This window comes from Protopterus annectens, chromosome 7.part0, assembly GCF_019279795.1.
Source record: "Protopterus annectens isolate FY-2018-M chromosome 7.part0, PAN1.0, whole genome shotgun sequence".
Classification (NCBI taxonomy): domain Eukaryota; kingdom Metazoa; phylum Chordata; order Ceratodontiformes; family Protopteridae; genus Protopterus; species Protopterus annectens.
Window position 1 is genome coordinate 205682639 of NC_056739.1, and position 16261 is coordinate 205698899.

General features: G+C 44.8%; 1 protein-coding gene across 1 annotated transcript in view; it reads right to left on the reverse strand.

Moving 5' to 3' along the window:
* Window positions 1-16261, reverse strand: part of DVL2 (dishevelled segment polarity protein 2) — a 1986500-nt gene that overhangs the window by 61780 nt on the left and 1908459 nt on the right. The window contains exon 14 of the mRNA XM_044076705.1: window positions 14536-14760. Within this exon, the coding sequence (XP_043932640.1) occupies window positions 14536-14760 (225 nt within the window). The remainder of the gene's footprint in view (window positions 1-14535; window positions 14761-16261) is intronic.

The following is a 16261-nucleotide window of genomic DNA, read 5'->3' on the forward strand; positions in this document are numbered from 1 at the left end:
TCGCCTTCTTTCTTGCTAGATGGGGTTCGGAGCCGATCCTCAGCTCTGACTCGGCAATTTACTAAAGCTCGAGAGCTATTTACTGGCTTGAGGCCCTCCCTATATCCCACAATGCTAGGCGTCAGATCCCCAGATGGAACATTATGGTAGGTACATAACTTCTTAATGTTAAGTTGTCTATCTCGCCTTCATTCTTGCTGGATGGGACAGCGCCCCTAGCACCTTAGTCCTGGGTGGCTCATCGGAATAGACTCTTGAGCACAGTGGAACCAAACTCAGCTCTATTCCTAGAGGCCACATCCAACTTATAATGTGAAATGAATGTATGAGGAGTGGCCCAAGTGGCTGCGGCACAAACAGATTCCATTGGTAGTCTTGCTTGAAAAGCTACTGATGTAGCCAATGCTCTGGTGGAATGACCTTTAGGTTTAGCAGGGAGTTGTTTATGTCTGAGTTGATAAATCAAGGTAATAATAGAGGACAACCACCTGGATAAGGTTACTTTGGAAACTGGCCGTTCTTGTTTGCCCTCAGCATAGGATAGGAAAAGTTGGTCTGATTCTCTTACTTGCTTAGTCCTATCCAAGTAGAAACGCAATTGCCTGTGAACATCCAAGCGGTGCAAATTCTGTTCAGCTTTGTTAAAATAGTTAGGAAAAAATATGGGCAGATCAACAGACTGATTCAGATTTGTTTCAGAGGGTATCTTGGGTAAAAACGAAGGATTAGGCCTAAGTGAAATTCTGTCCTTATGAAACACAAGATAAGAAGGACGAATACAGAGGGCTTGAAGTTCCGAAACTCTCCTAGCTGATGTGACGGCTACCAAAAAGAGAGTCTTCCAGGAGAGCAATTTTAAGGAACAGGAAGCCGCTGGTTCAAAAGGGGGGAGAATCAAGGAAGCCAATATCAAGCTCAAGTCCCACGGAGGCGGAGGATCTCTGACCGGGGGCCTAAGTAACAAAGTTCCTTTGAGAAAGGCCTTGCAAAGTTTGTGGGACATAATGCTGGTTTCTGACAGGCTAGCATGGAAAATTGCAATAGCAGCTAATTGGACCCTAATGGTGGCAGAGGAGGAACCAGCTTGAAAGAGTTCTGCTAAAATATCTAAAACATGATAGACAGGGGCTGTAAAAGGGTCAATATTCCTAGCCTCTGCCCAGAAGGAGAAACGTTTCCACTTACTAGCATAAGTCTTCCTGGTGGCAGATTTGTGCGAAGAAAGGATGATTTCACGCACCGGCTGAGAAATTAGCGGAAGTCTGGCTAAAGTTGGAAGTGGAGCAACCAAGCTGTAAGGTTGAGAGACTGAAGGGACTGGTGCAGCCCGCCCGACTGATGGACCAAGAGGTCTGGCACTGGGTCCAGATTCTACGGCTGCTCCAGCAGGTGGCGATGCAGGAATGGGAACCAAATTTGTCGAGGCCAGTAAGGGGCAATGAGGATCATCCTGTATCCCAAAGCGATTGCCTTCTGAATTAGCTTGGGAATTAGGGGAAAAGGTGGAAATGCGTACAGAAGATGCCGGGGCCAATCGTGTACTAGAGCGTCTCTGGGGGAGTGGCCGGGAGGGGGGGAAGAGAGTGAAAAAGTCGTTGCACTTGCTGTTGAGAGGGGTTGCAAAAAGGTTGCAGCAAGGTTGACCCCATCTGCGGAAGATTTTGTCCGCTACTGATTGATTGAGAGACCACTCGTGAGGCATGAGAATAGCTCTGCTTAGCCTGTCCGCTATGACGTTGGACCTCCTGGGGATGTGCGTTGCTATCAGAAACCGTTGAGAGGAGATCGTCCACTGCCAGAGTCTGAGTGCTTCTCGACATAAGGGATAGGACTTGGTTCCACCCTGCTTGTTGATGTACCACACTGCAGACATATTGTCTGTCTGAATTGCAATACTCCCGGTGGGTAGAGAGTCCTGAAGAGCTTGCAATGCCAAAAGCACCGCTCTCATCTCCAAGACATTTATATGCAGATGGTACTCTAGAGGTTGCCAGGTGTCTTGGACAGTCCTGCCCTGAAAATGCCCCCCCCCCACCCGATCAGGGAGGCATCCGTGGTCACTGTGGCAACAGGAGGAGGAAGAACGCACGGTCTGCCCTGGAGTATCAGAGGGGAGACCATCCACCAAGCTAGGTGGTCTTTGCATGATTGAGTGATTATTATCTTGTGAGACATTGGAAGCTGTTGAAAAGACCATTGAGTAAAAAGCATCCACTGAAGAAGCCGCATGTGAAAGCGAGCCAGGGGAACTAGTATGATTGCTGCTGCCATGAGGCCCAAGGTCTTTAGTACAACTCTGGCCTGAATCCTGTTGCACTGAAGTAAGACTTGCACATGTCGGCGGATTTCTGAAACTCTGTTGAGAGGAAGCCTTGCAGACAGATCTTTTGAATTTAAGATTGCACCTATAAAGATAATAAGACTGAGAAGGCGACAATGCAGACTTTTCGAAATTTATTGATATACCTAGCTCGGAGCAAGTTTGGATGGTATAATCCCTGGCTCGCAGTAGCTGATGCTGGTGGGAGCAGTGAGGAGCCAGTCGTCGAGATATGGAAACACTGGAATCCGCGCCGTCTCAGGTGAGCCGTAACCACTGCCATGCATTTGGTGAACACCCTGGGGGCTGTGGTGAGACCAAAGGGCAGGGCCCTGAATTGATAGTGAATGGCTCCCAGCCGGAAGCGGAGAAACCTTCTGGAGCGCCTGTTCATTTTGATATGGTAGTACGCATCCTGAAGATCTATGGAGCACATCCAATTGTCCTGACCCAAAAAGGGTAGAATGGACTGGAGCGTGATTATCCGGAACTTTGTTCTTTGAACAGACTTGTTTAGCCTGCTGAGATCCAAAATGGGTCTTCAGTCCCCTGTCTTTTTTGGCACCAAAAAGAATTCCGGATCCTTGCTGGTCTGCTGGGACTGGCTGGATGGCCAGTTTGTCTAGCAGTTTTGAAATTTCTAGCACTGCCTGTTCCCTTAGACCGGGTGGAACATCTGGAAGGGACTTGGTTGTTTGTACCGGGATGAGGACGAAGGGAATCTTGTAACCCTCGGATATGACAGACCGTACCCATTTGCCTGGTGTGAGGAGTTGCCAGGCTTCTGGGTACAGTGACAATCTTCCCCCGACTGCCTCCGAAGGTGGACAGTCGGGCAGCCCCTCAGGGGTGCTGAAAGGGTTTGTCAGAGAACGATTCTCTGCTACCCTGATTCTGCGGGCCCCCTCTGCCCCTCGGGCGGCGTCTATTATTGTTCCCTCCCCTGCCTCTGGAGGGAAACTCGCCACGTGTGACAGGCACGACTCCCTGGGGTTTCCGAAACCACATTTTCCACCCTTCTGACCCTTGGGGTATGGTCTAGAGGAGGTGGAAAAACAGACTCCCACGGCAGAGAGAGTCTTGCCTTCCTGCTCACACCTGGTACGGGTATTTTTCACCTGTGGTCCAAACAGAGCCGAACCATCAAAGGGGGTATTGGTGAAGGACGCCTTAAAGGGGTCAGCAAAGTTGCATAACCGCATCCAGGCATGTCTTCTCAAAGCCACGCCTGTACCTGCGGCCCTACTCGCCCCATCGGCTGCATAAGAAATGAGCCGCATGGAGGAGTTGATGATAGAATTAAGGGTCGCCAGCTGGGAGTTTATCTTGTCTTGAGCCCCCACAGCTGATGGATCCTGAAGGGTATCACCCAGTTCCTTAAGAAGATCTCTTTGGAGATGGGTGAAATGGCATAGATAATTCATCGACCGCATAGAGAAGGTCGCTGAGGAAAACACCCGCTTCCCGTACCTGTCCATTGTCCTAGATTCTTTATTAGGTGGATGGACAGGCACCGAAGGGTCAGCCAACTCCTCCTTTGTGGCTGCTGCAACCACCATGGCATCAACAGGGACACCTTTTGTCAAAAACTGCTTATTAGGTGGGGCTGTAATAAATTTAGTGGGCCTACGGGGAGTTGGTTCCACTGTGACCGGGGCTGACCACGCCTTTCGAGCCACCACTTCCATTAGTGGGTCAAAAGGTGGAGACACCCAGGAGGTGGAAGGGCGAGAAACAAACGCGTCCTGGTAGGCCGACTCGTCCTCCAAAGGGTTAAGGGCAGTCCAGTTCCCCATCTGCTTAAGGATTTCTAGGATGTCTGAAAAGAAGACATCCTCAGAGGGGGATCTTGGGGACCCTTCCGAATCCTCCAAGTCGGTATCAGACGTGAATGACTCGGAGGAGACGACATGTTTCCTCTTACATTTTCTCCTCCGGGGGGGCTCCTCCGAAGGATCAGGGGAGGCCTCGGAAGAGGAAGATACGCCCAATGGGGTGACCTGGAGCGTTTGTTCTCCACGCTTGGGGTTAGAAAGGTGGATAGAGACTGATGCAGGCACCCTGGGAGGAGGAGCCGAAGGGGCTGATTGAGGAGCCGACTCAGGAGTCAGCACACTTCTCATGACCTCAAAGGCGCCCCTGTGAGGCAGAGCAGAAGGTCCCTGCTCCGAGGAGATGAGAACCCCTGTCGGCACCGAGAAGGATGGCTCAGAGGCTGATGTCGGAGCCGAGCTCACCTGCGCCGATGCTCCGAGAGGGAGAACGGGGTCGGACAAGGGTCCGATGCCACTCACCCCCTTGGAGCCGACGAGGGAGTCTCGGCGCCCAGATCCCTCCAAGGATGGAACCAAGGAAGAGATCGGAGCCGACGAAGGAGCCGAAAGGTGTGGTATCGGTTCCGTTACCAAGATTTGAGCCCCAACCGGCTCCGGCTCCGAACACAAGGAGGGAGTCGGAGGAGGAACTGCTGTAGATACCGGGACAGCCACAGTCTGTTGAGAAGGGCTGGTTAAAATTTTGGCCAGGGCCTGCGACTTAAGGAGTCTACTAACCACCCTCTCTAGGTCATGATCAGATAGCCTGGAAGACCGAGAAAAGTGGGACCTATGGCTTTTCTCAGATTGGAGTAATGGTGACCTCGGAACCGAGCAAACGAATTCTAGGGAAGGGGACCTAGAACGTTTTCGGCTCAAAGATGGTTCCGGCAGTAAAGTCGAGGCCGACTGAGGTCTAGAGGTGTCGGCTCCAGCCGGAGCCAACGAGGTGGCAGGTGTTCCACCTGGCGACGGCTCCGAACTAGGGGCCGACGGCTTGGCGGGCTTAGAGGATTTACCCGACAAAGGCTTGGTCGGGATCCTTCTGGCTTAAGTAAGCCTCTCAGGACGAGCTTGTCCCTACGCTCCTGCAGGACTCTTGGATGAGCTTGTTCCTACGCTCCTGCAGGACTCTCGGGCTGAAGGCATGACAGACCGAGCAGGAGTCCTGCAGGTGTAGGGGGCCCAGGCAATAAACGCAAGAAGTGTGACCATCTGTCAGAGACATCTTCTGACAGCACGAGTCAAACTTCTTAAAACCTGAAACTTTGGTATCCTTAGACATGATGGACACCAAAGAAAAAAGTCACTAGTGCTTAAACACACAGAACAACACACACACACGCACTAGTTAAGCTACAATATTAAACAATTACACAGTTAACTATATATAAATATATACATACAAGCTACAACTGTACTAAAGTAAAAGAGCTAACACTACCCTATAACACAAGGAAAGGGAGGGGAGATTAGCCACTGAGAAAAAAAGGGGGGGGGAAAGGGAAGAAACTCTCTAACTAAAATGAGTTTCTAAGAGGGGATATTAGGGGGGTAAACAGAGTTCACTAACCGGGACATTATAACTATAAGAACAGATTACAAAGAAAAACTAAAGTTAACTTTAAATATATCAATATATGAAAAAAAAAGATTAATACGACCTGGAGCCAAGTAAAACGCAACCTCGTAGCTGAAGCGGCAAACGAGATCTGGGGATCTGACGCCTAGCATTGTGGGATATAGGGAGGGCCTCGAGCCAGTAAATAGCTCTCGAGCTTTAGTAAATTGCCGAGTCGGAGCCGAGGATTGGCTCCAAACCCCATCCAGCAAGAATGAAGGCGAGATAGACAACTTAACATCAGAAATTTCAGAGTCCTGGTCAGGAAAATCAGTCCTGGGTCTCTTAGAGGGGGAAGGGTGGCTTCCCTTGATTAGAGTAATAAGGTCTTCAGCCATTCTTATCTATTCTTATTTAGGCCTTGAAGAAGAAGATGGCGTCGGTTTAATATGCAAGTCAGTAGGCCTGAATACACCCTCAGAAGCCAGTGCCTGCACAGTGGCTCCGGACCCATCCAAGGGAGAGACATCCGCAGTTTCCACAGTCGACGAAGCATCTCGCGGCATACCGGACTCTGAATGGGTCTCAGTAGAGGCCTGCGAATCTGAAGTAGCGGGTATCAGGGGCTGCGAAAGTGCCTCACTGAGTGCTGGCGAACTGGCGACTAGCTTAGGAGAAGCATCATTGGCAGCTTTTAATCTATGCGGTCTGTCTCTGTCTATCATTGAGTTTTTTCAGAATGTCGGTAGTCGGGTGGCTTACCAAAGCCATTTCTGGAGAACTGAACCAAGAACCAAAATATTTAGATGTGTAAATGAACAGACGAATAGTACGAGGTTTGAATAAGGCCAAAACTGACAGCGAGGTACATCGTGGTCTGGGCCTAAGCAAGGAATGCAGTACGAATGAAAATCTTTACGAGGTATTTGCTTTCCACAAGAAATACAATTGTTAACTTTTGCTGACATTGGTTTAGAGCAAGAAAAAGTTTTCCCAAGGGGGTACTTAGCTTAAAGACTTCGGATCTGAAACTCGAAAATGAAAATTTCAGGGGTCGGCCGACCGGCACTTGCGAACTGCTTCTGCTTCGGACACAGCAGTGCAAGAAAGACTGATGTAATGGCATCGGCAGCATGCTTTATACCCCTGACTACCTGACGTCATGGAAGATGAGACAGCAACCGATGCAGGACCCAAGACTTTGATAATCATGCCGAGTGAGGGCTACTGCAAGCAGATAACCCAAATGCCAAATGTGATGACTGCAACAGTGAAACACAAAGAACATCTGACATCATCAGATCATTTTTTTTAACTAAAGCTATTGCTGCTGGCTCAGGTTTGAGAAAAGTGTATAAAAATGTAAAAGACTAAGAAACTGTCAGCCAGCCACCCCTAAAAGGGCAAATATGACATATAATAAAAAAAAACTGCAGACAGTAACACACACATCCACCAAAGCTGACAGAAACTGAGGAATAGGTGAAGGTTCTTGAAATTCTTTCTGTAACAGCTCACACTATTTTCTGAAGGACTGGGAAACCTCAGTGTACTCCCACTGAAAACACTGGTACATTCTGGAAACAGTCGCAGAGAGAGGGAGAGAAACCCCTACAGGGAGAATCAGAAACAGAGCTGTTGTCGGAGTCTGAATCAGAAATTTGAAGAAAATAAAATATCTGTCCCTTCATCTTCCTGTCCACATTCAGAATCTTGAAACTCTTCAAGAAAAAAGTGGTATCCCTCTTTCTTTTGCCAGAAACTATACTACAAGAAGGATCAATAGCCTGAATTAAACCTTGAGCCACATCAAGTAAACTACTCCTGTCCAAATAAATTTGAAGAGGAGCAGATACACGTTTAATTTTCTGTTTCTTTTTGACAGGAAAATGGGTCCAACAGTGTCATTACTGGCAGCAGCTTCCCAAGGGATGGGCACAACATTCTGACAAAACAGAGATGCCATCCCTGTTCCCTCTCACAGGACAGACAAGAGTGGCTCTTCCTTGACCACTAAGGGGACCCCAACAGCCAGAGAATACATGGCTAACCCCCAATCCATAGCGGCTATAGGTGCTACACCAGACAGGGCTGGGGTAAAAGTTGAGCGGTCTGGGATACAACTAATGGTCACCACAGAGTCACCCACCTGTGGCTAAGGCAAACTGCTAGCCTGCTGTGGATGAAAGACTGTTTGCTTAATGTTTTCTTTTTGTGGCTGGAAGAAGGACCAACCATGGTAATAACAGTTTGTTCCATGGTCAAGCTGAAAACAGAGCCTCTTTCCCAGGGAAAGTAATGCAGCAGAAGCCAGTAAAAATTTTAAATCTTTAAAAGTCACTTTTTTAACCTAAAACAATGTAAAAAGCACTTAAAAACATTTTGCCAGCTCCCTAAAGGAAAATAAACACAATCCCATAATAGAAAAAAATGTTTTCAAATACTTTGTCCCCCCATCAGTTTAAAAACTCCCAGCTTTAGTTTTTAAAATAAAAAATAACTCCTAGCTTAAATTTTTTAAATGAATTTTTTTCCCCAAAGGGAGCTCATCTGTCCAGCACAAACTGACTGCTGATCCTTGAAAGCCTCCGAGGAACGTTCTCTTTATTGGCAAGAGAGCTCTGAAGGGCTTGGTGGCTCAAACCTGCCTTTTTAGTCATCTTAACTTGAGCTGACTGATGGTTTTGGAGCAAGGACAGTGTCCTGAAGCTTGGCAAGATACAACTCATAGCAAATGCTACTGCAGCAATGATACACATGATGATCAGCAGCAGAGGTCTCAGGACTACACTGGCCATTTTCAAGTTCTCAGAGGACGTTCATACTATGAGTACTAGCTCTAAGTCAGTTGGCTATCCATCTAACCACATATGGGTCAAGTTGGACTTCAATTTGTTTATTATATTTGCATGTGGTATGGTATCAAATACCTTAGGGAGGGTCAAGGTACACACTGCAGATAGCTTTTCCACAGTCAACCTCAGTAAACCTTTCAAAGAAGGTTACAAGATTCATTAGACAAGATTTACTCTTGGCAATATCTAACTGCTGGGAGTCGAGTCTGATAACATTTTTGATATTACTGTTAGGCCCACAATTACATTTTGCATACAAGACTTGTTAGTCAGACGGGAGTGTGATGCAGTGACCCTTGTAGAGTGGTAGTGAGAGAGCTGTACACCAGTCCTGTAACAGAAAACCATTTAACAGACTCAGATTGAAGAGTTTGAGGAGTGAGTCCACCAGTGTTTGATTAGTACTATTAATTAGGCAACATGGTATGTTGTCAGGCCCCATGGATGAGGTATTCTTCACTTCTGGAAAGTACATTCAGTACGTGCTTTCTTGTGATGACTGGCGGCTTGATTCTATCTAGGATAGGTTGGTTTGGAATATGTGTATCAATGCTGAAGTTGACACTAAAATCTATTAGCCATGAAGACTTCAGTTATGGTGCCATGCTGCTGAGACATTTCGTACAGTCCTCCATCACACAGTAAAAAATAAAATACCTTAAAAGTTGGCTTATCCAATTTGAAAAGAGAGTTTTGAGTTTAATTCAAATTACCCCTGTGTTTTGCAGGTGACTTGGGGGAGGAATAAGACAGAGAGAATAGCAGAGTACCATGCAAGACACAGCCAATAGTTAACTCAAGGAGCAGTAGCCAGGAAGAAGGCACATGAAAGGCAAAATGAATGACTGGACAGCAACAACTGAGATGACTGAAATAAATTGAAAACTCAAACTTTACAACTGTCAATATGTATGAAACACTAGAAGAATATAAGAAAAATACTAAAAAAAAAGATTGGAAGATCTGGAATATGTATTATCCATAAACTCATACAATCTGGAAAAACTAAAAAAAAAATGTGAATATTGAGTACACCATCAGATTGGGAGAAATGGAAGTAGCTCAAGAAGAAATGGAAGAAAAAACTGTTAGAATTAAAAAATCAAGAAGGAAGAGAAAACCTAACATTTATTAACATTCTGGAAAGAATGGAAGATCAAGACTGCAGAAGTTTTATGACGAAGCAAGTGTTGAGATGGACAGGGGATGGCCCAAGAAAAAAATGTGACAGCAAACAGTGTATATATGCACGGGTATCAGCTACCAGTTTTCAAGGATCAATCCTACTAAAAATGCAGACTTCTCAACAGAAGGAAAGAATGCTGAGTGAGCTTTGGAGAAATGGTAAAATCCTGCAGCTTGAAGGAAAGAAACCAGGCTGAAAAGAAAAATAGTTCATCCCACTTTTCAGAGACTGTAAGAAATTAGACTTGAAGATTAAATTAAAAAAAACAGTGTTTTTCAAGACAACCATTCCAGTGGGGCCAATAACCTTTCAAGATTTTGGGTTAGCAAAGGCTGAGATAGAAAAATATAAGACATTTTGCATATCAACTTTGTGCTCAAGGGAGACTAATGTGACCAAGAACTGTAACTTAAATTGTTCCATTGGTCATAAAAAGAGGCTATCACATTTGCTGTTAATAACTTTGCAATAATTTATAAACTATGTTGGTATTTCCTTCGTTTTAATTTAATTTATTACACTTTCGCTTGGGCTATTAAATCAGTAAGGTTAGCAGCAATGTTTGGTACTGCTGCTATATGACATGCTTGCTGACACAATAAATGAATGGGGGGAGGGTGAAAGGGACTAAAAAGTAGTCACTGAGACAGCAACATTCTGATTACAACTATTTCAAAGTGGTCGGTAAACTGAATTAGATACTCCTCTCTTCCTCTTGTTTCGTATAATATTGTTATTTCTGCGTGCTCTATTAATCTGTGAGGAAGACAGTAAATCATGTAATTTTCATTACAGATAAAGAAAGAAAACGGAGTAGTAAGGAAGGAAAAGTCAAAGATATAAGCTTGACCATACTGCAATGCTCAAATTAGAAACTGATCTATTTTATGTACTAAAGAGGTGCAGATTCAGCATTTCATCAAGTTATAAAAGGGGAAGGGTATTAAACAGTTGCTTGGAATGGTTTTATATGTCATAGTAACAGATACTAGATAAGACCATTCACAGTAGGAGCACAAAAGGCATGATAAAACAGAAGACATCACTTTTCCAAAATTTGCCCTTAACTAGAAAACGAATGCTGCATACTTTAAGCTTAGGAAACTGTCAACCTTGTGCAAACTGTTCGGGTGTGGTCAGTGTTGAGGTCCTCACTACAGGGATCTCTGCTGCTGGCCAAGTCCAACATCTGACCTGGCTTTCAGAGTTGAGCACATTTTCCAATTTCACCCTCCCTTGAACGTCTTCACATATCTCGTATATATATGGCATTCACCCATGCCATCTTTGGTTCTTTCTTGTTCTCAAATAGGGCACAGCCTACATAATTGGGTACTAACAAGGAATTACTCCAAGGATGCAGTCTTTGACATGGAGACTTCAAACTCTACTTTGAAAACCTGGACAGGGAAAGCAGGGAGCAACAGTGCAAATATGAAAGAGGAAGAGTATATGGTTACCAACTTAGTCTCTACAGTTGTACTGTAGTAGATGGGATGAAGGGAGAGCAAACAGGAAACACAAGCAAACATCTACAGTTACGAAAAACTGTTTACACAACTGCACTATGTTCTTTGTGGGGATCACAGCCATCACTAGAGGGACAATTTCCACAGCTGCTCACCCAGGTACAGTGGTTAGCCTACTGTGTAGAAGAAAACTTCTGAATGCCCTTTAGAAGCAAAATCCAGTCAATGCTGGGAAAAGGAATAAAGCTACAACCAGGTGACTGTTTCTAAAACGTCCTTGCATTAATCCTCCTCCTTTGGCGGAGGGTTCGTGGCAGAAGCTGTGCATCTTCTAGAATAGAGTCTAGCCCCTTTCTGCAGAGCCCTGTCAAAGTTTTGCAACAAAAACTGATGCAACGTGCTAACCATTGTTTGTAGCAGCCATCCAGAGTGCACACAAACCTATTTCCTGTTTAGTCATTTCTTAGACAGATTCTGGGAGACCTGTCTCAAGAAGGCATCACTACTGGAGGGGGCATCCAAATGGCTTACCAAAGGTCATTTTTAAATAAGGAAAATCTAAGTCACACCAGCTGGCATAGACATTTCTGAGCTTATTGCCCTATCCACTGTCATACAAATTTAGAAATCTGAAATGGAGCAGCGAAAGCACCCAGCATAAAACATTGCAAAGATCCTTTCCACAGCCACCTTGATCTCAGAATCAGGATTCTCTTCCAGTCTTTACAAAGCATGGCCCACACAGAACAACTGGAAAAGGCAGAAGGAAAGACATTTAACTGAAAACTTAACCCAAAAGTAAAAAAGAAGAAACCTTTTTTGCCTACTCTGTCCTGTGCCATAGATTCCTCATCAGGCAGTAAAGGTGGACAGATGTTCTGGTTTCTCAAGGACTTGCACAAGCCTAAGACAAGCCTCCCTAACTGCAGACTTTACAAATAAAGTACAACTGCCAAAGCAGCACAGCAGATCCTTAAACTCCCCATTTTGGGGAGCTTTGCCTCATGCACCCCAAGACACAAGGGACTATGGCCACACCCCTGTAACTTAATACAAGGTTGCAGTCAGTGGTCTTGGGAGTTGTATACTAAATATACATGTACCACTTTTTAATTTTTAGCATTGGTGTTCTAAGGATTAATACGGTCACTGCAATTTCAAAGGGAACCCAAAAAGACATCACACAACTATCTGCCCTAGAATGCTTAGTCAGGACACTAATCCACTCCTTTGAAGTTCACAGAAGGCATATTCCTAAAGAATAGAGAAAAATGAATCTGGATGATTATGGGTTGAAAAAATGGTATAGTTCAAGGTAGGTTCCACTGATCAAAGTTTTTTCATCATGTTTACCCTGATAATGATGGCGAACCTATGACACACCACAGCGTTTTGGGTGACATATCAGCATTCACCAACACTCAAATTACCAAAGACATTGAATGAACAAAAATACAAGAAATATGTGACCATGCACTTATTTATTAAAACTCAGCAACAAAAAAATCATTAACTCATGTTAATTAAATCAAATGCAATGCTTTCCAGATTTTTTTAACTCAATTCAAGATTACTATTAAAAAGTAGGGGAATTTTTTGGTGCACTATTCATTCAGTGTCTTTTGACTTAGATTTTCCTTATTTAAAAAATGACCTTTGGTAAGCCCATTTATCAGAGCGCATATAGATTTTTATATTGTAAGTCACAGATTTTTTTTTTACTTTTATAATACACAGCAGCACACGATTGGACTGCCTTTTTTAAATAAATGGATATGTAAAGAATTGTTTCTCTTTTGTTCGGTGGGGGTGACACAGCAGCAGAGTCAAGGCAGGTATTTTCCACATTTTTGACAAGCTGAGCCCAAAAGGTTCACCATCACGGATTCAGACATTAATGAGAGTAAGTCAGAAGAGCAGCATGACACTCCACAGTGGACTGCATGAGTCAAGAGTCCCTAATGAGCCTGAGAGCATCCCCAAATCAAAATCCTATTTGAAGGGAGGCTACTAAGAGACAGGGAGACCATACGCTAATTCCTCTTTTCAGCATACACCAGCATCAGTTCATCCAATACGTGAAGGCATAAGCAAATAACAGGAGCACATCAACTGCTGAGGCACTAATGCTTGAGGCTGTGCACAACTGAGTTGACAACAATTGAACTAATAAGCAAACGACTGGGGTGCATCAGCTGCTGGGACCCTAATGCTTAAGGTAGTGCACAACAGAGGTGATGCTGGTAATAAGCTGCCTGCAAGAACATGTCTCACAAGATCTAAAAATACAATGCACAAATGTCCACAGGATCATCTCCATGGGCTTAAATGGCAAGGAAGGAACAAGGAGGACCTAATCAAGTCTCACCCAACTCATTCTAGGGGAGAAGCAGACCCCCCCCCTTCCAATTCCTATCTCACCCAATGATCCCTTTTGTCCAAAGATTCAGAATCACTCCTCATGAGCTAGCCAGATGCAATCATACTGCAGATGCATGAACATGGAAATGCTGGTAATGATAACCCAAGCTGCATCCCCTTTAGTGCATTGCCATGAATGTACCACCCACACTCCTATCATAAGCAGACAAAAGGCTTCAACTTCACCCCTTTGCAAACACAAAGGGAAGACTGTGCCTCATAAGGAACATGAGGCCACGGCAGATGAGGCTTTCAGTGATGCTTGGCCTCTGGACTGGTACCAACTCACGACTGTTACTTAGGGCAATCCTGCAAAGTCTATGTGCTGAGCATCTTCCACACCTGCCATCTTCAATGAGTTCATGTAGGTCTTTGGCTTTTTTCCTCAGCCTCTGGCACTTGTGGCAATGCGTCATATGTCATGTTCCTTGAGGCAGTTTACACAGTGAAAGTATGGGTCCTAGAGTGCATGGCCACTTACAGGGTTTCAGAATTTCAAGTACCAAACCAGAAATGCTAAACATTACGATGGAGATATGAACTGTGTGTAGCAGAAAAAGGTCTAGAAAGCAAAGGAACTGGAGCTGCCTTTCTAGTGTAGCATTTGAAATCATGGCATGTACCAGCTAGATCACATTATGTCAATCTGCACAATCTGACGTTATCAGAAGTGAAAACCTCACCAGTTACCCATTAACTGATATCAGTCCTGTACAATGAAACCGTCACCACAACCCAGTTTTTAATTTAAACAGATGAACTTGGTCACTGCACAACTAATTTGCCAGGATGTTAAAGACAAGACTGTCCTGACACACACTTTTAAGTTGACATGGTATTATGTAGTTTCCTGCTACCTACAACACTATGATGGAAGAAAAACAAACAGGAAGTTTATAGAACACTTACCTTCACTGTGCTGGCTACCGGCACTGCCCCCACCATAGCTATATGAGGTCAGTTCATGATATGGTGGTGGCTGGGTGGAGTATGGATGTGGTGCTGGGTACTGGTACGGAAAGGTATGCATTATTGGCCATGGGGTGGCACCTGGAAGGGGAAGAGGTGCCAAAGTATCCTGGTCTGAAGCTCCACTGGATCCATCATTGTCATTCAAGGACAAATTAGCCATATCTGTGAAGGGAAGAACACAAAAAAAAACAAGACCAGTAAGAGAACTGTTGAAATGTTGGCCATCATCTTTGCTATACTGCAGTGCAACAGGTGTAAAACACAGTCCAACATATCAAACCCATACCATTCAAAAAGTTCATTAACAGACATATTTCATACTTTAAGGATTAAAGTACCCCTGTCAGTTAAATCTTCAATTAAAGACTTTCATTTATCATCTGGTATATAAAGAGCTCCTTAATTTTTGTAAGCTGGATTATGTTCTGGTTCCCCTGCAAGCCAGAGAATGGATGAAGTAGGTATCAGAAAATGAGCACGAAGGTTCACTTCAGCTGATCTTATCCCTATCTAAAGACAACCACTTGGTTAAATCAGGAACTTGTTTAGTCTTAGCATCTCTTGTTGATTCTCCTGTGAGGTGAAAAGGGCAAAGAACCTCCTGCACTTGTGGGAAGAGGTGAATAGATCACAGCAAGGTTGACCACACTAAAGGAAAATATTCTCCGCCACCAACTGGTTGATAGAAGACTCGTGAAACATCAGGATGGACCTGCTGAGTCTGTCTGATTGCATGCTAGATTTCCCCAGGATGTGCGTTGCCAAAAGAAAGTGGATGGAGTAGATCGCCCAATGCCACACACACATCGTCTCTCGACAAAGGGGATAGGATTGGGTTCTCCCCTTTTTGTTGATGTACCAAACTGCAGACATGTTTGTTTGGAAAGCTTTTGTCCCTGGACGAATGGAGTCCTGAAAGGCCTACAACTCTAGGAGGACCGCCCTCATCTCCAGGATACTGATATGCAGATCAGTCTGTTCTGGGGACCATGTGACTTGGACTTTTCATCCCAAGAAATCCCCCCCCCAATACCCCAATTGGGAGGTATCCATGGTCACAGTGGCTACCGGGGGTGGAAACACAAAGGGGCATCCGTGACAAACTTCTTTAGACTGTACCCACCAGTGCAAGGAATCCTTGGAAACCTGAAAAGTTTTAATTGGATAGAACACAGGCTGTAAAAGAATTGACCATTGAACAGCTAGAGTCCATGGAAAAACACGCATATGGAATCAAGCCATTGGGACCAAAGTAACAGCAGCCATCACTGATCCTAAAGCCTGAAGAACCACTTTTGCTGGGGGAGAAGGGTATGAAAGAATTTGTTCATCTGTAATCTTATGGACTGTTTGATGGAAGAAAGTCCACTTGATTAGTGGTATCCAGGCAAGGTCCTATAACCTCCAAGTCTTGAATGGGTTGTAGATGGGACTTGGCATAAAAGACTGTGATCCCTAAAGTCTGACATACAGCAAATAATTCATGGCCTTCTGGAGATGATGGCTGGTTGGAGCAGTGAGAAGCCAGTCGTCTAGGTAAGGAAACACTCTGAATCTAAGTAGTCTCAGGTGAGCTGCTACAACTGCCAAGCACTTAAACACCCTGGGGGTTGTGGTGAGACTCAAGGGCAGGGCTCTGAACCGGTAATGACAGGCTCCTAGC